This window comes from Acomys minous (assembly GCF_964271855.1).
Source record: "Acomys minous genome assembly, chromosome: 15".
NCBI classification, from domain to species: domain Eukaryota; kingdom Metazoa; phylum Chordata; class Mammalia; order Rodentia; family Muridae; genus Acomys; species Acomys minous.
The window spans coordinates 102,318,102-102,340,751 of record NC_140497.1 but is presented as its reverse complement, the minus strand read 5'-3'; the positions used below and the strand labels follow the sequence as shown (position 1 = coordinate 102,340,751).

The 22,650-nt window shown below is 54.1% G+C and overlaps 2 protein-coding genes across 3 annotated transcripts; both read left to right on the top strand.

The window, feature by feature from the left end:
- The first annotated feature begins 1,038 nt into the window (after nucleotides 1–1,038).
- GMIP (GEM interacting protein) lies at nucleotides 1,039–15,108 on the top strand. Its single transcript, XM_084760122.1, has 21 exons — nucleotides 1,039–1,174; nucleotides 2,084–2,168; nucleotides 2,971–3,058; nucleotides 3,146–3,203; nucleotides 3,467–3,592; nucleotides 3,675–3,739; nucleotides 3,869–3,976; nucleotides 5,840–5,920; nucleotides 6,061–6,231; nucleotides 6,325–6,462; nucleotides 6,732–6,928; nucleotides 7,481–7,587; nucleotides 7,660–7,749; nucleotides 8,314–8,391; nucleotides 8,471–8,625; nucleotides 9,332–9,520; nucleotides 9,611–9,748; nucleotides 9,841–10,037; nucleotides 10,307–10,694; nucleotides 13,551–13,632; nucleotides 13,726–15,108. Exons 1-21 carry the CDS (start codon nucleotides 1,156–1,158, stop codon nucleotides 14,106–14,108), a joined length of 2,943 nt encoding a protein of 980 aa, XP_084616248.1. The 5' UTR covers nucleotides 1,039–1,155; the 3' UTR covers nucleotides 14,109–15,108.
- Nucleotides 15,109–15,237: 129 nt separating this feature from the next.
- On the top strand, nucleotides 15,238–22,138 carry LPAR2 (lysophosphatidic acid receptor 2). Of its 2 annotated transcripts, none has more exons than XM_084760129.1 (3): nucleotides 15,238–15,964; nucleotides 17,103–17,844; nucleotides 19,848–22,138. In XM_084760129.1, exons 2-3 carry the CDS (start codon nucleotides 17,112–17,114, stop codon nucleotides 20,159–20,161), a joined length of 1,047 nt encoding a protein of 348 aa, XP_084616255.1. In that variant the 5' UTR covers nucleotides 15,238–15,964; nucleotides 17,103–17,111; the 3' UTR covers nucleotides 20,162–22,138. The 2 variants fall into 2 exon arrangements, with proteins under 2 accessions (XP_084616255.1, XP_084616256.1); XM_084760130.1 differs by having other exon boundaries at nucleotides 15,238–16,222.
- The last annotated feature ends 512 nt before the right edge of the window (nucleotides 22,139–22,650 follow it).

Sequence of the window (22,650 nt, the reverse complement as noted above, 5' to 3'; positions counted from 1 at the left end):
TCTGTGTCACACAGGGCCCCTGGGAATTGGAGGGGCCAAGCGGTCACCAAAATAGGGCCTGGCATCACCACAGGCCCAAGGAGAAGGACGCCCTCTGTGGGCATTCAGCACCTCATAGGCCAACCCAGGAGCTGGGGTGGGACCTCCGGGTTTTTAGGTCATGCACATCCTGTATTTCTTGGGTGTAACATGACAGGCCCTGAGAGGTTAACAGAGTGCCTTCCTCAGTGCTGTCACCAAGATGAAGAATACTGTCCCTATGGCCACAGATCTCACTCTGGTCCTAGCCACCATCTCATATCAGAAATGTGGCTGCTACTGCCTGGGGTCCTCAGCCATCCCCTGGATAGTCTCCTTCCTTTCAAAAGATGATACATACAGGGGTGGGGCTCCGTTACCTGGGTAGTTCCTGTCAGTCCCGATGCAAGGTGTTTGTGCCCCTGCCTGTCCCTGAGGTGACCACCTCAAGAGCCTGACTCAGCCAGACACCTTTAACCCCAGCCCTCAGCAGGCGGAGGCAGAGGGAATTTCTGAGCTTGAGGCTGAAGACAACACCGAATTCAAGCCATCCAGGCCAAATGGTAGCCCACACCTTTAATCCCAGCACTTGGGAGGCAGAGGCAGGTAGATCTCTGAGTTGGAGGCCAGCCTGGTCTACAAAGGACAGCCAAGACTACACAGAGAAACCCTGTCTCAAAAAACAAAACATAACAAAACTGCAGGGTGCTAGGGACTTGGGGTTCGCTGCAGTCGTCCTGACCTCAGTTCTTCACAGGGGGCGCCCTGGATCTAAAATCCTGGATCGGGAGTTCAGTCTAGTCTCTAGGTGAGAAAGCTTGTGGAGCAAACACCCCAGGCTTGCTAGAAGAGAGTGCTACCGAGCTTTCATGTGGTAGAGAAATCTGCAGAAGAGACCCTTGACCGGCTGAAGCTCCACTGCGGAGCCCGGAATGTACACTGAAGGCTGGGCTGTAGTGTGGCAGCTTCCGGGAGGGGCGTGGTCGTCTTGGGGGCGTGGTGTGGGTGGGGCGGGGCGACACCACTGGGCCGGCAGAGGCAGGAAATCGGGGCTGGTCCGGGGCGGCGGGCTGCCCTGTTCCTATCTCAGCTCCGCCGCTCGTTCCTCACCCCACCCCCCAGCCCCTGGGCCTCGCCATGGACGCAGCTGAGACAGGTAAGGGGTTGGGCACCCGAGGGCTTCCCACCACCGCTCCTCAGCTCCTAAAGCAGGGAACCCAACCTACCCCTGAGCTACCTGTCAGCCGGGAAAGGAGTACTGGAAGGGTAGGGACGTGGGGAGCCCCGAGCACCTTGGAGACCCCCAAAGCGCACAGGACACACACCGCCAGCCCCCAACCCTCCGATTGCCCTGCAGAGCCGGCACCCCGGATGCCTGGGGGAAGGGGCCCAGGAAGGGGAAGTGGCTGCTTCTGCTTCTGATTGTATGATGGATGGGGGCAGGGTGTCGTGGCCAGGATCCCTGCAGGGAGCCCGGGGGTGGTGGTGGGGGGCGGGCGTCAGGACAGCGGGTGGCGGTAGAACTGAGACTAGGTCTGGGTTATGTTCCCGGCTGTCTTTGTGTGTCGGGTGTCATTCAGTCCTGTCCCTTGTGGTTTCAGCCGTACTCGCGGGTGTTTATGCCGCAGGCTAAGTGCCTGTGCGTCCCACGTGCAGTCCCATCTGTCTGGCCTGGGGTCCATGTGGCTCCATTGTCAAGCCAGCTCTCTACTCCGGATTTCGTATGGCAGCTGCATCTGTTTTCTTCCTTTGCTTATGGGTCCACGCCTGTGTGGGTGTCTCTGTGACTGTGAGCAACCTCTTCTCTGATTTTGCCTGGGTCCATTTGTCGAATTTGAAAAGACTCCACCGAAGCTCGCTGTCCTATTCCACACTAGTCTTGGACTCACTCAGGTCTCTGTCTCTCTGTCTGTTTCTCTGTCTCTGTCTGTCTGTCTGTCTCTCTCTCCTTCCCGCCTCTGCTTTAGAGTTGGTTGGAGTGTATGCAGGTTGCTTTGCTTTGCCGCCACCTTGGGTGGAGGGAGGCAGTGGTGGCTTCAACTTCTCTTATTCTTCCCTCCCCCAGAGCTGACCCCAGCTCCCGAGGGCAGGAAGAGGTACAGTGACATCTTCAAGAGCCTGGACAACCTGGAGATATCACTGGGGAATGTGTGAGTCTGAGCCTGCGTCACTCCATCTGGTTGAGCTCCCTAACTATCTGGGTATCAGCTGCCTCACGTCAGGATATGCTGACTTCCAACCTCCTGAGCCTAAGATAGGAGCCGTGCCCCCCACCCCCACCCCAAACACCTATGCCCTCTAGTGTTTTAGATACACAGGTGTTTTGAGTCTATCTCAAACGTGGTCCTGAGACAGACAGACAGACAGACAGACAGACAGACAGACACACACACACACACACACACACACACACACACAACCTCATGATCCCTTAAAATGGTTGAAATAGCTATAATCTCACTCTATGAACCCCTATATTACCTACAACCCTTCCAACCATTTCTCAAGTCTTGGTTTTAGAAGAAGACCCCACCTGGCAACGGGGCTGTAGCTGAGTAGTAAGCGGGTGCATAGCCTTTACAAGGCCCAGCTCTTAATCCTGCCTGGACCACAAAAGGGCAGAGAGGTGGCTGGAGTCCGGTTGATAGAATGCTCGTCTGGCAAACACAAAGCCCTGGATTCCATCCCTAGGACTTCACACACGAGCCAGGATGGTGGCACGTGACTGTAGTTCCAGCACTCGGGGAGTAGAGGCCAACACAGTGAGTTGAAGGCCTGCTTCTGCCTCAAAACAAACTAAACCACGGCCTCACCTGGCTCCCAGATCACACTTTCTAAATCACAGACAATATCAAGGACTACGTCTCTTCTCCCTCAACCGTCCGAGCGTCCCCAGGGAAGGACAGTCTAGGCAGAAGTGGCTTCCTAACACCCTTCTTTCCCACTCCCCAGGGTGTTTGACCCTCTGGCTGGAGACCTTGTACTCAGAGAAGACCTGGAGCCTGACCAGGCTGCCACAGCCGCAGTGGTGCCTGAGGAGGTAGGGGACAGGATGGGGTGCTCTGTGGGGAAGCCCGCCTGCTGTTCTGCTTGCCCCTGAATGCCATCTCTCATCCTCGTACCCCAGAGCAATGAAGCCAGCCATTGGAGTGACCCCTCCCCAGAAGGTCCTGCATCCCTCACAGGTAGGGGAGGATTTCAGGCAAGGATGGAGGACGTTCCTTCACCAAGGCATTGCAGACCCTGTTCTGTGCTAATGGAGGGAGACTCCACAGTGACTCCGTGCCCCTGTCCTAAAGGACTCCCCAGTCTTGAGTAGAGACTGTGCAAGTTATGATGATCCCAAAAGGGGCTTTAGGGAGCCATGAAGGTGTGGAACAGAAGCCACAGGGGTTCCAAGAAGGGTTCCCCAGGGGCCTGAGCTCAGGGGGTTCCCTGTTTGCCCCAGAGGAAGAACTAGACTTGCGACTCATTCGGACCAAGGGCGGTGTGGATGCTGCCCTGGAGTATGCTAAGGCATGGAGCCGCTATGCCAAGGAGCTGCTGGCCTGGACAGACAAGAGAGCCAACTATGGTGAGGCTTCCTTCCACCCAGCCCCACGGCTGTAGAACCAAAAGCCCAGCAGCCTGTAAACCACTGTCTCTCCTCCCGCCAGAGCTTGAGTTTGCTAAAAGTATCGTGAAGATAGCCGAGGCTGGCAAGGCCTCTGTTCTCCAGCAGGTAGCCACCCTCCCCATAGCCCTGCCCCCCAGGTCCTCCAACACCCCTCCTCCCCCCCCCACAACCCCCCTCCCCCCCACCCCCCCCATCCAGTCAGTTCCTCAACCAGCCCCGCCCCCTCCACCACAGAGCCAAATGCCACTCCAATACATCTACACCTTGTTTCTGGAACATGACCTCAGCTTGGGAGCCCTGGCCATGGAAACGTTGGCCCAGCAGAAGAGAGACTACTACCAGGTAAGTGCCCCTCCCCTTCCCCCCCTTTCCCCGCCCCCCCCCACTATCCAAGAGGAAACTCCACTGCAGTGTCACTCAGGAAGAACCTGAAGCCCAGAGATGCTCAGGCTCTGAGATTCAAACCTGGCAACCTGGCTTCCTGTGAGACTGTAACACACACACACACACACACACACACACACACACACACACACACACACCCCTGTGCGTTCATTAGAGAGGGCACTAGGGAAAGCCTCTGCCAGCAGGACCACACCCCCAGCCCCAACTCTTAAAAGTCTTCAGCTTAGAAATACAGTGTCACAGGGCATTGTGGTGCATGCCTTTAATTCCACCACTTAAAAGACAGAGGTAAGTGGATCTCTGAGTTCAAGCCCAGCCTGATCTACAGATCAGACCCTGTCTTGAACAATCAAAAAAGAAGCAACACTGATTTCAAGCCTGGCATGATGGTACACACCTTAAATTCCAACACTGGGGAGGCTGAGACAGGCAAGAAACTCTGAGGTGGTGACCAGCCAATGCCCTCATAGTAAGACCTGTCATTTAAAAAAAAAAAAAAAAGGCCGGATGGTGATGGTAGTGCACGCCTTTAATTCCAGCACTTGGGGAGGCAGAGGCAGGTGGATGCCTGTGAGTTTGGGGCCAGCCTGGTCTACAAAGTGAGTCCAGGACAGCCAGGGCTACACAGAGAAACCCTGTCTTGATTGGTTTCCGGGCCAGCCAGATGGCTTAGAAGGTAAAGGCACTTGCTACACAAGCCTGAAGACATGAGTTTAATCCTTGAAACCCACATAAAGGGAGAGACCCAACTTCCTAAATCTGCCCTCTGACCTCCTCCATACACATGCCATGGCATGTACGCTTGCACACACCACACACACACAATAATAGCAATAATAATAATAATAATAATAATAATAATAATAATAATAATAATAATATAATAGGTGTTTTAAAAGGAAGGGCTGAGCTGGTCGTTGTTTGTACGTACCTTTACTCGCAGGACTCAGGGAGACAGAGGCAGGCAGATCGAGGACATCCTGGTCCAGGACAGCCAAGGCACAGAGAAATCTTATCTCAAAAAACAAAAAACAAAAAAAGGAAGGGCTGGAGATATAGCACAAAAGGGTTCAAGTCCCGAGTAGCAAAACTTGAAACAAGGAACCCGCTGAGTTGGCTCGGCAGGTGCAGGTGCTGCCACCAAACCCGGTGACCTGAGTTTGATTCCTGGGACCTGTGGGGAGGAAGGCGAGACCTGACTCCCACGGACCTGTCTTCTGCCCTCCACACGCGGGCCTTGGCATGAATGCATACCAAACACGCACAAATAAATAAAAATTAAAAAGGAGGGTGGAGAGGTGGATCAGGGTTAAGAGTACGTACCGCTCTTGCACCAGGCCAGGGTTTGGCTCCTAGTGTCCCTGACTGGCAGTCCACGACCGCCTGTAACTCCAGCTCTGGGGTCTGATGCCTCTATCCTCCGTAGGCACCCACGCTCGTGTGCGCATGCCTGCACACATAGAAATAATAAAAATAAAATGCAGAAGGTTTTCATTGAGAAACTACACCAATAGGGGTTGTCAGGATGGCACTTCTCAGGAATAAAACTTCAGGGTGTCTGGATCCCTGAGGCAAAGATGGGGTGACCACACAACTTTCTGCTCATGGACATGGGTCTCAGGGAGAACAGGCCTGGTTGCGGGGAAAACAAAAACAAAACAGATTCAGAAAAGTGTTCTGGTCTCGAGTACGGGACGTGGAATCTAGGGTAGAGCCCCCCAGCAAGCGGGTGGGGAGGAAACAGAACAGAGGACGGTGCCGAGGCTGCCTCCCCATCCATCCCCGTCCTCCTCTCCACAGCCTCTGGCGGCCAAAAGGACGGAGATTGAGAAATGGAGGAAGGAGTTTAAGGAGCAGTGGCTTAAAGAGCAGAAGCGTATGGTAAGACCCTGCACCAAAGACGGGCAGCCTCCGCGCGGTCCAGGGCAGCCTCCGCCTCCAAGGGCCCAGGGCAGCCTCTGCCTGGTCCAGGGCAGCCTCCGCGGGGACGGAGGGCTCATGGTCCTCTTATTGCCCCCAAGAATGAGGCGGTGCAGGCACTGAGGCGCTCCCAGCTCCAGTACTTTCAACGCAGAGAGGACCTACGTGCTCGCTCCCAGGGGTCCCCTGAGGACCCTCCTCCCCAGGCATCTCCCGCATCCAGCAAGCAGCAGGAGCGCAGACGGCGCTCCCGAGAGGAGGCACAGGCCAAGGTGCAGACTTAGCAACAAGATCCCCTCACATCTGGCCGCTCCCCTCTCCCCAACTCCAATCCACTTAAGCCCACGCTGCCTCGGTTTCCCCAGGCACAAGAGGCGGAGGCTCTGTACCAGGCCTGCGTCCGGGAGGCCAATAGTCGCCAGCAGGATCTGGAGACTACCAAACGGCGGATAGTGTCGCATGTCCGCAAGCTGGTGGTGCAAGGAGACGAAGTGCTTAGGCGGGTGAGGGCCTCTCCCATGGTCACTCTTGGTTCATCGCAGTGAATACTACTTTCCTCTGTCCCTAAGCCATCCCTGGGACCCCAGGACGCCATCTTTACTGCAGGCCACATACATACCCCGACTAACACCCCCATCCCAGCCTTCCAAGCTACCAGTGACAGACCTCATCTTCAACACTGGCCTTGCTTCTAGGTTAAGAGTTAGTCTCCTCCCTCAGGAATCTAGCTGGGTCCAGTCTTCTCATGTTATGCACATATCCATCCTTCCAGGTGACCCTGGGCCTGTTTCAGTTGCGAGGGGCGCAGGCAGAGCGAGGACCCCGCGCCTTCTCTGCCCTGGCTGAGTGCTGTGCCCCCTTTGAACCTGGCCAGCGCTACCAGGAGTTTGTGCGAGGGCTGCAACCTGGGGCCCCGCCACCGCCATCTCCCGCCTTCGTCTTCCAGGAGTTCACGCCTGCAGTGCACAGGTGGGCCCTAGGGCTGGGCTTGGAGTAAGCCCAGAAGCTCCATGCCAGGTTTTAATATATGTATATACTATAGTGTGATTATGTCCACCTCTGTGACTCCCTCTTGTCACCCTCCCATTCCAGCTGAGTTCCTTGCTCCTATCTAGTCTCCATTTGCTTTAATATTCTAGAGATGTTTGTTTGTTTGTTTGTTTGTTTGTTGTTTTCAAGATGGGGTTTCTTTCTCTGTGTAGCCCTGGCTGTCTTGGAATTCGCTCTGTAGACCAGGCTGGCCTTGAACTCACAGAGATCCTCTTGCCTCTGCCTCCTGAGTTCTGGGATTACAGGCATGCGCCACCACAGCTGGCCGAGGTGAGGGACTTTTGCTGTGTTATGCAAGCCCTAGGATGGCGGGGCTAGGACACTTTACGGACTAAAACTTTAGTCTTGGACACCAGCGCTTGCAAACCTACCTCCCTGGAGTTGGGACCCACATGGCATGATGGCATGCTCACTCGCTGTCACCCAGGCCAGTTTCTTAGGGATCAAACCCTCAAACCCCTCTCCTCTCAGCTCCCCTCAGGACACAAAAAAGAAGTTTTCAGGGCCCCTACCTACGAGGCTGGAGGAGGGTTCGTCTGAGCCTGGCCCTTGGGAGGATGCCAGTTTCAGCAGCCAGGGTAAGTTCTTTGAGGCCTTATGGGTAGAGGGCCTGGGCTTAGGCCAGCCTGATTGACGACGTGTCCTCCTAGGGATTCCAGGCCCCACGCCAGGCAGTGATGTGGACAGTGTAGGCGGTGGCAGTGAGTCCCGGTCCCTGGATTCTCCTACCTCCAGCCCAGGTGAGGGTGGCACCTGACCCCTCTCCACCTACACCTGTGCCCTTCCGCCTCCCACCACGCGTCCTCCAACACCTGGCCAAGCACTGACCTTTAATCTCCAACTTACCTCTTGGCCTTTGATCCTCAAGTGCTGACCACTGTCTTGGTGGGAGATTCTTCTAAACCACCAGACAAAGGCCTGGCCCATTCCTGAACTCTTAACCCCTGGTTGCTGACCCCTTTTATTTATTTATTTTTTCAAGGATATCTCTAGGAGTTTTTTTTTTCCACCTTTTTTTTTCCAGAGCATATTTTTAAAAATTAATTTATTCTTGTTACATCTCAGTGGTTCTCCCATCCCTTGTATCCTCCCATTCTTCCCTCCCTCCCATTTTCCCCTTACTCCCCTCCCCTATGACTGTGTCTGAGGGGGATTACCTCCCCCTTTATATGCTCATAGGGTATCAAGTCTCTTCTTGGATCTCTGGAAGTTTTTAAGAGTCCTGAAAACCAGTTCTATCTCCTTAGACATGCCTGTTGTATGACCACCATAATAACCTCACTTCTGTGCCCCTCTGAGCCCAGGTGCCGGCACTAGGCGGCTTGTGAAGGCGTCCTCTACAGGCACGGAGTCCTCCGATGACTTTGAGGAGCGAGACCCTGGTAAGGCTGGTCATAGGGGCAGGTGGCCTTACAGGATCAAGAGGGTGACCCTGAACCGCCTGACCCTTTCTCTTTGCAGATCTGGGGGATGGGCTGGAGAACGGAGTAGGCAGCCCCTTCAGGAAGTGGACCCTGTCCACAGCCGCACAGACCCACCGGCTGCGGCGACTTCGGGGTCCAGCCAAGTGCAGAGAGTGTGAAACGTTCATGGTCAGCGGGACAGAGTGTGAAGAGGTGTGGCCTAGACTCAAGACCTAGTGTCCTCTGATGACTTTCTTTAGAGACAGGGTTTCTCTGTGTAGCCTTGGCTGTCCTGGACTCGCTTTGTAGACCAGGCTGGCCTCAAACTCACAGCAATCCACCTGCCTCTGCCTCCTGAGTGCTAAGATTAAAAGCGAGTGCCACCACTACCGGCTTGCAGACTTTCATCAACACACTGACCTGAGATCCCTACAGCCTTTTTGCTCTAGGACCTACCTTTGTCTGCGATCTCTCTCTCATCACAGTGTTTATTTATTTGTGCATGTGTGGCAGGGTGCAGGAGAGATATTTATGTGGGAGAGTGTTAGAGTAAGTTATTTATATTTATTTTTTTTAAGTTTTTGGTTGTTCGAGATAGGGTTTCTTTGTGTAGCCTTGGCTTTCCTGGACTCTTTCTGTAGACCAGGCTGCCCTCGAACTCACAGCAATCCACCTGCCTCTAGAGTAAGTTTAAAGGAGTCATTTCTCTCCTTCTGTGTGAGTCCCAGGCATCAAACTCAGGTCAGCAGGCTTGGAAGCAAGCACCTTTACCTCCTGTGCCATCTCACTGGTCAGGTCTGACAATCTCTCAAGTACCTTCCATTTCCTGCCTTTCGTGATGACCTCCTCACCCCCTGCTGACCCCCTGATAACCTTCTTGTCCCCAGCTGACCTCCTAACCCATGTGACCTTCCCCTAGTGCTTTCTGACCTGTCACAAGCGCTGCCTGGAGACCCTCCTCATCCTTTGTGGACACCGGCGGCTTCCGGCCAGGACGCCTCTCTTTGGGGTTGACTTCCTGCAACTCCCCAGAGATTTCCCTGAGGAGGTACCCTTTGTGGTCACCAGATGCACAGCTGAGATAGAGCACCGTGCCCTGGGCCTGCAGGTAGGCGACATCCTCGTGCTCCACTGTCCCCACGAGTGACCTGTCCCCACTGATGGCCAGCTCCCAAGCCAGGTGTCCCTTACCCTGCAGGGCATCTACCGGGTCAGTGGGTCTCGGGTGCGTGTGGAGCGGCTGTGCCAGGCCTTTGAGAATGGGCGAGCCCTGGTGGAATTGTCGGGGAACTCCCCTCACGACATCACTAGTGTCCTCAAGCGCTTTCTTCAGGAGGTAGGTGGCTCCAGGTCAGCGGTGGTGGGCAGAGGCCTGCAGCCTCTGGTTGAGGACCCTCAGCAGCCCACCCACACTCCTGTCCCCACCAGCTCACTGAACCCGTGGTCCCCTTCCACTCCTACGACGCCTTCATCTCTCTGGCAAAGACCCTGCATGCAGACCCTGGGGACAACCCTGGGACCCCCAGCCCCAGCCCCGAGATTATCTGCTCGCTGAAGACCCTCTTGGTGCAGCTGCCTGACTCTAACTACAGCACCCTGCGGCACCTGGTGGCCCATCTGTTCAGGTGTGCATGGGTCCCTAAGCTTCGAACCCTCTTTCCCTGGACATGTAACTGCTTACCTATGTGGCACGTATTAACCTGTGACCTTTCATATTTCTTCTGAGCTCTGAACCCTAGATACCCACACCTAACCCCGGCACTGTCTATGGTGACTAGCTGGTCTCAACCAGTGACCAGGGACTACTTGGCTGTGGCCTGGCTAAGTCTCTAGGCTAACCTACAGGTCCTACCCTTGTTCTCCACTGATGTCTCCAATTCCACACCGTCCTCAGGGTGGCCGCTCGCTTTGAAGAAAACAAGATGTCTGCCAACAACTTGGGAATTGTATTTGGGCCTACGCTGCTGAGGCCACCGGATGGACCGAGGGCCGCAGGTCCCAGCCCTGTGGCCTGCCTGCTGGACTCCGGTCACCAGGCTCAGCTTGTTGAATTCCTCATTGTGCACTATGAGCAGATCTTCGGAATGGACGAGCTCCCTCTGGCCTCCGAGCCGCTGCACCAGGACCCTGGCCTGGCTCCTGCACACCACCAATCCAGCCCCCAGCCCCCAGCCCCACTTCTTGCCCAAGACACACAGCCCCTGACCATAGCCTCAGACTCCAGGCCAGGCCCCAAACACCACAGTGGCCTGGAAAAGTGTCCCGATGCCACACCTCCTGAGGTAGGAGCCTCCTTGGCCCCCAGATGTGGGGAGGGCCCTGTGTGTGTTTAATTCCTCTTCTTTTGCACAGCTGGATGTTGAATCGAGGGCCTGGTGTGCACAGGCGTGTGCTGACCTCTAAGCCACGCCCCCAGCTCTCTCTTAGGTTTCTTTTGAATTTTGTAGAATCATTTATTTAGAGAGAAAGCACGTAGGCACTCACGATTCATGGCACAAGTATGAAGCCCGGAAGACGAGCTGCCCTCCCACCACCCGGGCCCTTTTCCCTACTCAGACGCTTGGTTTTTTTTATTTTGCGGCAGAATCTCCTTAAATTACTGGTTTGGCCCTGAACTCACACTGTAAACAAGGGTGACCTTAAATTTAATAATCCTCCTGCTTCAACCTACTAGGTAGCCAGGATGACACACTTACCTTTTTTTTTTTAATGTGCACTGTTGATTTTGTCTGCATGTCTATCTGTGACTGAAGTTGCTGACAGTTTCTGAGCTGCCCTGTGGGTGCTGGGAGAGCAGCCAGTGCTCTAACCACTGAACCATCTCTCCAGCTCCAGCCTACTTGCCTTTTTATTGTACTGCTTTTTTGATTTGGAGATAGAGTAACTCTGCCTCGGTGCTTTGAGTGCTAGAATTGCAGTTGAGTGGGCACCTCCTTTTCCCTTTAAAACTGACTTGTTAGGCCAGGCGTGGTGATGGATGGCTTGACTCCCAGCACCCAGGAGGTAGAGGCAGGTGGATCTCTGGGTGTTCAAAGCCAGCCTGGTCGTCAGAGTGAGTTCCAGGACTGCCAAGGCTACACAGAGAAACCCTGTCTTAAAGAGAGAGAAAGAGAGAGGAGAGAGAGGAGGGCGAAGAGAAAGAAATTGGCTTACTTAGTGTGTGGGAATCACGTGTGCTCATGTGTGCCGTGACGTGTGTGGAGCGGGTCGGAGGACAGTTTTCAGAATCAGCCATCTTCTTCCACTCGTTTCTGCCCTGCATCATACATTAGTCTAGCTGACCCAAGTGGCCTCTGATAATTCTCAGGGGTCCTTCCTGTCCCGCCTGTTCCATAAGACTCACCCATACTGTATTTCCTGCTACAAACTCCTCCAGACCTGACATGGGCGTCCCTCACTCCACGCTCTTTTCTTCATGGGACTGTGTAATGTTGCATGTGCCCAACTTTGTGTTTAGTTTTGGTCTTTTTCCTCTGGTAGAACTGGTATTATGGATGTTTACCCCCCACCTCCAATCCAGCCCTTTTTTTTTTTTAGATTTATTTATTTATCGTGTATACAGTGTTCTGGCTGTGTGTGTGTACACCCACAGGCCAGAAGAAAGCACCGGATCACATTATAGATGGTTGTGAGCCACCATTTGGTTGCTGGGAATTGAACTCAGGAGCTCTGGAGGATCAGTCAGTGCCCTTAACCTCTGAGCCATCTCTCCAGCCCTGCTTTTTTATTTTTTTTTAGCTTATCCATTTATTTAGTGGAAGGGGCATAGAGGTACGGGTGTGAGGTCAGAAGACAACTTGTAGCAATCAGTTCTCTCCTGCCATGTTGGCTCTGGAGATCAAACTCACAGTTTGGTGGCAATTGCCTTTGCATACGGAGCCATCACACCAGCCCCTCCTTTTTAAATTATTATTTATTTTGTTTGCATTGCTGTTTTGCTTGCATGTATGTCTGTGAGAATGTGTCGGATCCTCTGGAACTGGAGTTACAGACATTTGTGAACTGCCATGTGGGTGCTGGGAATTGAACTCAGGACCTCTGGAAGAGCAGACAGTGCTCTTAACCGCTGAGCCATCTCTCCAGCCCCCTCAGCCCCTCCTTTTAAAATGTCTTCCCCTGCCTGGGCCAGTTCTATGTCCTCTGGTGTGGTCAGCACCCGTCTTTAGAACTATCAAGCACCAGGCCTTGCAGGTACATCAGTGAGCTAGACGGATATTCAAAGACGCCTTCTCTTGGTGTCTGAATCCGAGAGGGAAAAGACCAAAAATAAGCATGAAGTTGGGCACTCGAAACATTACACGGGCCCATGAAGGAAAGCGCGGAGTAAGGGGCGCACATGGTCAGGTCTGGAGGAGTTTGTGGCAGGAAATAGAGTGTGGGTGGGTCTTATGGAACAGGCGGGTTTCAGCAAAGATTGGGGGTGGAATAGGACATGGGCGAACCTAGGGACGGTGTACAAGGCTGCAGGAACAGCCAGTGCAGAGGCCTTGGGGCGGGGGCTGTGTGCAGTGTGCAGTCCTGTATTCTAACGAGTGGCGAGGAAGCCAGAGCCAGCCTGCAAATGAACCTCAGTGGCAGAGAGCTCTTCTAGTGTTTGCGAGGTTTTGGGTTTGGTTCCCAGCACCAGAAAAGAAGGTATGGCTCTGCTAGCTGCCATGAGCACAGGGTGTGGGCAACAAATGAGCACCGCCTGTATACAGTATGTATTGAGACAGGATCACTCACTGAACTTGAAGCATGCTGTTTCAACAGGACTGGCATGCCAGTGAGTTCTCGGGACCCTGTCTCCACCCCATAATATAAAGTTACAAGCTCTCCAAGCCATTCTTGGCTTTTTAAAAAGCTAGACGTTCAAATGTGTGTCCTTAGCTTATACAGTGAATCCTCTTTTTTTTTTTTTTTTAAATATTTTATTTAACTTAAGTGTGCTGGTGTGTGGGTGTCGTATCTTGGAGTCAAAGACAGTTGTAAGCTGCCATGTGGGTGCTGGGAATTGAACCCGGGTCCTTTGGAAGAGCAGCAGGCAGTGTTCTTAACCACTGAGCCATCTCTCCAGCCCCAACAGTGAACCCTCTTAACCCATTGAGCCATACCCACAGATCCTAGAACACAGTCACATTCTGGGTTTCTTCCTGCAGATTGCAACTCTGCAGAGAGACCACAAGGAAGAGGAGGAGGAGGAGGAAGAGGTAGAAGACACCGGAGATGGAACAGGGCAAGGTGGGTATTCTGGGGAGCCCTCACTTCACCTCAGGGTTGCTTGGCTGACAGATCCAGAAAACCTGGGGATGCTTAGCATTTGTCATTCCGCAGGGTCCAGCCACGGCCCTGAGGACTTGCTCCTGGGAGCGCAATCCCGGGGCCACTTCAGCCGGCAGCCAGTGAAGTATCCCCGTGGAGGTATACGGCCGGTCACTCATCAGCTGTCCAGCTTGGCTCTGGTGGCCTCCAAGCTGTGTGAGGAAACCCCTGTCACTGTCTCGGCAGTGCCCCGAGGTAGTTTGAGGGGACGAGGCCTGGGCCCTGCTGCGGCCTCCTCCCCTGAAGGCAGCACGCTGCGCCGGAACCCTCTGCCCAAGCACTTTGAGATCACCCAGGAGACAGCCCGGCTACTCTCCAAGCTGGACAGTGAGGCTGTGTCCAAGGCCAGCTGTTGTGCTGACCCAGAGCCTGAGGAGTCTGAGGAGCATCTCTGACCACCTACCATCCCGATGGACCCAGAACTGAGTTGATGGCCCTACATATCTCCCTAGATGCCCCCTGCCTGGTGCCCAAACTGATTTAGTGGGGTGTGGGGAGAGATGGGGTTACCAGAGAGTTCAGGTAAGGAAGACCACACAGCCTGTGGAAGTCCTAAAACACTTGAAGTGTACCAACATGCCTCCCAGAGGAGGCATAAGACAGCGAGGAAACACAGGTGCAGGTGATTCGGGGTCCATACTCAATGGTCAATACAGGTCAAAAGACCCTTGGGGTCTACCCTAGTCTCTGACCACTGAGACAGGGTCTAGCTACTTTGACCATAATGGCTCCTGGCCCTGCCAACACTTGCCTCCTAGGTTGATTCCAGGGGAATAGGTTGGTGCAATGAGCCTGGTCACCTTCTTTGATATCTCTCTCTCTCTCTCTCTCTCTCTCTCTCTCTCTCTCTCTCTCTCTGTCTCTGTGTGTGTGTGTGTGTGTGTGTGTGTGTGTTTGTTTGTTTTGAGGCAAGGTCTCACTATATAGCTCTGGCTGGTCTGGAGCTCCCTTTGTAAGCCAGGCTGGCATAGAACGCACAGAAATCCTCTGCCTTTCAAGTGCTGGCCAAGTCTGAATTATTACAACCTCTGGATAAAACTGTATCCTGTGCCCGGTGGGAGGGCTGAGCACAAAGGTGCTTGCTCTAAAGCCTGACCCACCTTAGTTAGATCTCCCACACCCACGTGGTGGTAGTAGGAAAGACCTCATTCCTGCCAATTGTCTGACCTCTGCACATGCACAAATAAAGTAATATTTTAATTAAAAAAAAAAAAAAAAGAACCGCTGGGCGGTGGTGGCACACCTTTAATTCCAGTACTCGGGAGGCAGAGGCAGGCAGATCCCGGAGTTCGAGGCCAGCCTGGTCTACAGTGAGAATTCCAGGATAGTCACGGCTACACAGAGAAACCCTGTCTCAAGAAACCTAAAATAAAATAAATCTTGTATGTTCTTGCATATCTGCCTTTGCCAGGGAAGACTGACAAAGAAGAGACCAGTAAGAGCAACGTTCTTTACCCCTTTATTACTGAACCAAAGCTTCTAAAATCACACTAAGAAACCCACAGGCAATTAGCGCAGGGCCTGGAGCCCAAGATGAGTAACTCAGGCTCTGCCAGAGCTCTGTGTCCCTGATCCGGTTCTACACAATCAAACACAACTCCGTGCAGATAATCGGGACAATGGAGCTGTGTGCTGCGGACCGGGGGAGGTTAGGGGAGGAGGCGCAGGCCAGAGCCAGCGGCAGGCTGGGGCGAGACCAGGGGAAGCCAGGGTGGCGCACAGGGTCTGGGGCACAAGCCGCTGGCGGGGCAGCAGTGGGGCGGGGGTCCAGCGGGGAAGACTGACCACGGCTGAGCGAGGCGGGGTTTGCAGCTTGATACAGGATTGGACAGGGCGCCCACCCACCCCACCCCCCGAAGCCACCACTGTGGATCTTTCCAGCTGCCAGGTGACTCAGCCCTAAAGGCGAGAAAGGGCAAGCACGTGAGGTCCTCGGGGGATGGAGTAGAGGGGGTGTCCCGCGCAGGAAAGTGGGGCTGCGGGGAGGAGGTGGGACCGCCGCAGTTTCAGGACACCATACTTCCGACATGGGGGGGGTGGGGCTCTGCAGGGGGCGGGACACCCCCAGGGGCCAAGAGCTGGGGCAGGTGGGGGCGTGGCCTTAAGGCCCCGCCTCTCCCTCCTCCTCAGCCGGGGGCTTCAGGCACACCAGACGCCCGCCGCGCAACCGTACCGCTGCAGGGCCATGGGTCTCTGGCTCGCATCAACTCCCCGCGAGCCCGCCCTATCTGCCGCTTGACTGGAGGCCCAGGTAAGACGAGCACCAATCGGACCAAGGTGGGTGCAGTCTGCGGGAGAAAGCCAGGCGTGCCCCCCGCTTCTCCACAGCCCTTCCCAGGGTCGTCTGCAGTGCCTTCTTTTGTCCTGGAGGCCTCCTTGGTCGTCCGTCCCACCGCGGGATGGCCTGCTTTCAGAGCTCCTCCGCGGAATGCTGCCTGTAACTCAACTTGTGGGCGGTCTCTCAGAGTCCTCTGCTCACACGAAGTCTCCTCCGCTCCCTGCTGACTAGGTACCTCCTCTGGTGTGCACACGCCCCCTGGCCTCTGCACCGTGCAAGGACCCTGGCCCCAGTGTGATCTCCCAGCAGCTCACGCCGCCTTTGTGCTGTCCTAACCAACTCACCCAAACTGCTCCTCGGAAAGCATGGGTGACCAACCCGGTCAGGTCACGGATTAGTGGCACGTGGCCCTGAACTGCCATGTAGATGCATTTGCTCTGGGTTCCTAAGGATTTGTTTTATTTTTTAAAGGCTGGGGCCGCACGTTGTGGCGCACGCCTTTAATCCCAGCAGAGGCAGGTGGATCTCAGTGAGGTCGAGGCCAGCCTGGTCTACAAAGCGACTCCAGGACAGCCAAGGCTACACAGAGAAACCCTGCCTTGAAAAAACAAAAAACAAAAAGGCTGAGCGTGGTAGTGCACGCCTTTAATGGCTGCACTCAAGAGGCAGAGGCAGGTGGTTCTGTGATCTGTGTGAGTTCGAGGCCAGCTTGGTCAACAAAGCGACTCCAGGACAGCTAAGGACAGAAGAAAGAAGGAAGAGGGGGGAAAAAAGGGGGGGGGGAGGGGCAAAGCCTATCAGAGATCTTTTAAAAACTTTTCATGGCAGCATTCAGCAGAGGCCATCAGATCGCTGCTTTTGAGGCCAGCATGGCCTCACAGCAAGTTGTAGGCCAGCTAGGTGATTGTGAGACCCTGCCTCAACCATAGATAAACAGAGCTTGCTGTCTTTAAGCTCACTCTGACTCTCACCGCAAACACCTTGCACAGAAGGCCTCTGGGTGGATAGCTTGCATTCAACCCAATCTGACGTCTTGTCTCTGCCCATTGCCTGTTCACGTGGCCCTTCCAGCAGGGCCCCCCTGCACTAATTTCTCTCTCTGTGTCCACAGGTGGTCATCATGGGCCAGTGCTACTACAATGAGACCATCGGCTTTTTCTATAACAACAGCGGCAAAGAGCTGAGCCTTCACTGGCGCCCCAAAGATGTCGTGGTGGTGACCCTGGGACTGACAGTCAGTGTGCTGGTGTTGCTGACCAACCTGCTGGTCATCGCAGCCATCGCCTCCAACCGCCGCCTCCACCAGCCCATATACTACCTGCTCGGCAACTTGGCTGCCGCTGACCTGTTCGCTGGCATGGCCTACCTCTTCCTCATGTTCCACACTGGCCCGCGCACCGCCAGGCTCTCCATCAAAGGCTGGTTCCTTCGACAGGGCCTGTTGGACACCAGCCTGACGGCGTCCGTGGCCACACTGCTGGCTGTCGCCGTGGAACGGCACCGGAGCGTGATGACCGTGCAGCTACACAGCCGCCTCCCCCGGGGTCGTGTGGTCACCCTCATTGTGGGTGTGTGGGTCGCCGCGCTGGGTCTGGGGTTGCTGCCTGCACACTTCTGGCACTGCCTCTGTGACCTGGGCAGTTGCTCACAAATGGTGCCCCTCTTTAGTCGTTCCTACCTGGCCGCCTGGGCCCTGTCCAGCCTGCTCGTCTTCCTGCTCATGGTAGCCGTCTACGCGCGCATTTTCTTCTATGTGCGCAGACGGGTGGAGCGCATGGCGGAGCACGTCAGCTGCCATCCCCGCTACCGAGAGACGACCCTCAGCCTGGTCAAGACTGTTGTCATCATCCTGGGTGAGTGGGTGCCCTGACAGCAGCTTCTGGGACGCAGACCATTCCGTGGGACCCTGGGGAACTGAACCAGTGACCTGATGCATGATGCTATAGCAGGAAAAGGGGGGGGGGCGGAGTGTTCTCCAGGGAGGTGGTGTCCTCAGTGCAGGGGACGGGGAAAGAGAATAAAAGATGAAGCCCTATGGCAGGACCAAGCGGAGACTCCAAATAGGAAAAGATGCTCTGCTCTGGGGCCAGCCTTCAGTTTTCATGTTTCCCAAAGGAAACCACTTAGGGGTCCTTTTTGGTTTGTTGGTTGCATTTGAGGCAGGGTCTCCTGTAGCCCAGGCTGGCTCTCTACGTAGTAATGGAGGATGACCTCGGCCTCCTGGCCCCTCTGCCCTCGTCTCCCAGGGACAGGGTTGTAGGCGTGTCCTGTCCTCTCGGATTTTAGGTGCTGGATTGAACTGAGGGCTTGGGTGCAGGCTAGGCAAGCGCTCTGCCGACTGATCTATATCCTCAGCTCTGGTTGGTTTTTCTTTGTTTTGTTTTTCTTTTGTTTTCTTGTTTTGTTTGAGACAGGTTTTCTCTGTGTAGCCCTGGCTGTCCTGGAACTCGCTGTGTAGACCAGGCTGGCCTCAAACTCACACAGATCCACCTGCCTCTGCCTCCTGAGTACTGGGATTAAAAGTATGCACCACCACACTGGACTTTTGATTTTTGTTGTTGTTTGGTTTGTTTTCGTTTTTGGAGACTGGGTTTCTCTGTGTAGGCTTGGCTGTCCTGGACTTGCTTTGTAGACCAGGCTGGCCTCGAACTCAGAGCGATCCGCCTGCTTCTGCCTCCTCGAGTACTGGGATTTTAGGCATGGACCACTGTGCCTAGCTGGTTCTTTTTCTTTTTCTTTCTTTCTTGTTTTTTTTTTTTTTTTTTTTTTTTGCAGGGGGAGCAGTGGCTTGAGACAGGGTCTCTCTGTGTAGCTAGCCCTGGCTGTCCTGGACTCACTTTATAGACCAGGCTAGCCTCAAACTCACAGAGATCCTCCTGCCTCTGCCTCCTGTATGCTGGGATTAAAGGTGTGCGCCACCACAACCAGCCCTGGTTAATGAAGTTCAGGCTGACCTCAAACTCTCTATGTGGTTGGGGATGGCCATGAAGCCCCAACCCTCCTGTTTCTGTTTCTCTGGGTTAATGGGTCTGTGCTACTACACCTAGCTCCCATTTGGGGCTTAATTATTCGTTGGGGGCCGGGCTAAAAAGATGGCTCGGTGATTAAGAGCACTTCTTGCTCTCCCAGAGGATCCAAGTTCGATTCCCAGTACCCTCATTAGGCAGCTCATAGCTGCTCGCAACCCTAGTGCAAGGGGACCTCATGCCTCTTTCTAGACCCCAGAACAGCACCCACATATACACGCATATAAATAAAATAAATCGTTTTCTAACTTATTTTGTGTGTGTGTGCACGTGCACCACAGTTCATTTGTGGAAGTCCAAGGGAGGTCAGTTTTCTCCTTACTCTATGTGGGCCCTGGGAATTGAATTTGAGTCTTCACTCTTAGTAATAAGTCTCTCTTTGAGGCCTTTAGTGGCGGTGGCGGGGGGTGGGGGGGGTAGTGTGGTTTCTTTGGCTTTGGGGTACAGAAGAAACGCTGTCCCCCACCCAGGATTGATTCTCCCCAGTGATTCCCATCCCCTACTCTGTAGCCAGTTTGTCTTGTGATGAACTCCTGTCTGATCTCTTAGTGAAAAAAAAAAAATCTTCAATGGAAGCTTCCAGGGCCCTGGGATACTTTGCCTTAGTTAGGAAAGGTGTCATTCTGACAGACAAATTAGAGAGAGGTGTCTGTCCCTCAGGTCAGCCCATACATGGAGTGTGTTATGAGCCACACAGTCAGTCCCTGCCCTAGCATACAGCTGTTCGGGCAGGTCTCCACGTGGCTCATACTGTCAACCCCTCCCCCCTCCCCCCCCCCCCCCCGCCCCCGCCCCACCCTCCCACTCCCATCCCCGCCTCTGTCCTGCAGGGGCGTTCGTGGTATGCTGGACGCCGGGCCAGGTGGTCCTGCTCCTGGATGGCCTGGACTGTAAATCCTGCAACGTTCTGGCTGTGGAGAAGTACTTCCTGCTCCTGGCTGAGGCCAACTCCCTGGTCAACGCTGTGGTGTACTCCTGCCGGGACGCTGAGATGCGCCGCACCTTCCGCCGCCTTCTCTGCTGCATGTGTTCCCGCTGGTCCAAACACAAGTCGGCCCGGTACTCATCTTCGGCCCGGACGGGCGCCAGCACCCGGATCATGCTTCCTGAGAATGGCCACCCGCTGATGGACTCCTCCCTTTAGCTACTTTGGACCTAGGCAGGAGGCAGAAGCTTCCCCTGTCGGCAGCCCACGACCACTTGCAGAGCCCTTGACTCAATCTAGCCCAACAGATGCATGGCCCCTCAGCTCTCCCCAGGCCCACAGATCTGCCGGTCCCAGGACACAGGGATTTGGGGACGTCTCCTTGCACCTGGGAGAGCATCCAAAGAGGGCTTGGCAATCTGGCTCTCAATCATCTCAGGTTTTAGGGTTTTTAAACAGAATTTTCATATTTTTACTGTATGTCTAGCATGTCCTGTGCACGGCTTCTTCCTGCATGGTGCCGTAGGTGTTGGGATAGAAAAGGCGAGAAGCTGTCCCAGGTTGCGCCACCCCCCTGCTACAGGGTAGGTGTACTGTGTTCCTGAGGCTACTTTTTGGCTTTGATTTTTAAGACAGGATCTCATGTAGCCCAGGCTGGCCTTGAACTCAGAACCCACTTTGTAGCTGAGGATGGCCTTGAAATCTTTATCCTCATGACTCCACCTCCCAAGGGCTCGTACTGAAGCTGATTTTTTTTTCAGGAGTGTGGAACAGCCTCTGAGGGCCCCCCTGTCCCTATTAGTGTGAAGGAGAGGGAACCACACGGTACAGGCCAGGCCCTTTCCACTCTGAAACTCTGAGGGTGACAAGGGTTTTTGTTCTGTTGCTATTGCTGTAGTTTGTCATTAATTCAGACAGTCTGTCCTTATGTCCTGGAATTATCTATCATAGCTCAGGGCTGCCAAGGATCTTTCAACGTGGAATCCTTGGCACAGGCTAGCCTTGAACTTGCTGCATAGGCTAGGCTGGCCTTAAAATTCATCATCCTGCCTCGGAATCCTGTGTGCTGGGATCAGAGCTGTATGACAGAACACACAGCTTCTGTCTCTCAGGAGTCTTGCAAATATTTCCTTTTGCCTCTGTCCTTTCTGCAAGTGTCTTTCCACCTATCTCCCTCTTTAAGAATCTAGGGTGATTTTTGGTTTATATGAGCCTTTTCCTTCTGCGATTCTGCCCCGCCCCCCCCCCCCAACTCCCTCCACCTCACCAGCCCTGTGCTTTCAGACACAGGATCTCACAAAGTAACCCAGGCCATCCTAGAACTCACTGTGTAGCTGAGGCTGACTTCAAACTCTCAGCTGCCTTCCTGCCTTGGCTTCCTGAGTGCTGGGATAACAAGCCTAATTTACCATGTTGAGATGAGGCCGTTCCTGACTACACAGCCTGGGAAAGGCACTGAAAAGCCAGAGGGGACCACAAAACTCCCGGAGGAAAGGGTTTCAGCGGCCCATGGAGCCTGGAATTAAGTCACAAGTTTACCAGGACTTTGTACTTCTCGGCCTCCCCCTTCCCCCCCGCCCCAAGACCTCAGCTATGCCAGGCCTGGGATGAACCCTTCCCTGCCTAGGGAGGCCTCTTGGCAGGCAGTGTGGGGCCAGGAACTCGGTTCCCTGCTCCAGCTCACCAGAGAGGAGTCAGGGTTATGCTCTCACTTCGGCCTCACATGCCGAGTCACTGCAGGAATTTGAACCTCTGTCTTATCTGAGGCCGAATTCTTGAGGCATTAAAGCATCGGTTTGTAAAGAGCTGAAACGTCTGTGTCTCTACCGTAGATGTTCTTGCTTTTTGCACTGCTGGGACCTTGCACACTCAAGGCCAGCTCCCTACCAAAGAGTCTGTCACATGACCCATTTCTAAAAGGAAAATGACACGAGACTGGACAGAAGGCTGGATAGTTCTGATCCGGTGTGGGCAGTGTGCACCTACAGGCAGAGATCTCCCAAGAACTCCAGGCAGGTGTCCATGCAGGACACTGTCCCTACCTCCACCGAGCTCTGGCATTGCTGGATATGTGTCACTCTGGGTATCCTGAGCTGGGGACCCCGATGGCCTCCAAAAGTCAGCTCTGTCTTACCTGTATTTTTGGCTGGCTTCTACCAGCATCATCCAGATTCTGTTAAGGGATTTGTCTTGTCAGCTTTTATGTTGTTTTTGTTTTTGTTGTTGTTGTTGTTTTTGTTTTTTTCTTTCCTTTTCCACTTAGTTTTATGGGTTTTTTTGTTTTTTGTTTGTTTTTGAGACAGAGTGTCACTGTGTAGTCCTGGCTGGCCTCTAACTCACAGAGATTCTCCTGCCTCTGCCTCCCGAGTGTTGGAATTAAAGGAAGGTGCCTAGCTGTGTGTGTGTGTGTGTGTGTGTGTGTGTGTGTGTGTGTGTGTGTGTGTGTGTTTGCACATGTGTGGGGGTGCTCTTGTGTGCATGTGGAGGTTGGAGATTACTGTCAGAAATCATCCATGGAGGCTTGGCCACCTTGGTCAATGAAGCAGGATCTCAGTCAAACCCAGAGGTCACCAATACAGCTGGTCTCACTGGCCAGCTCCTTCTGGGGAGTCCCTCGTCTCTGCCCACCAGGGCTGGAATTTTTTTTTTTTTTTTTTTTGGTTTTTTGAGACAAGGTTTCTCTGTGTAGCCTTGGCTGTCCTAGACTC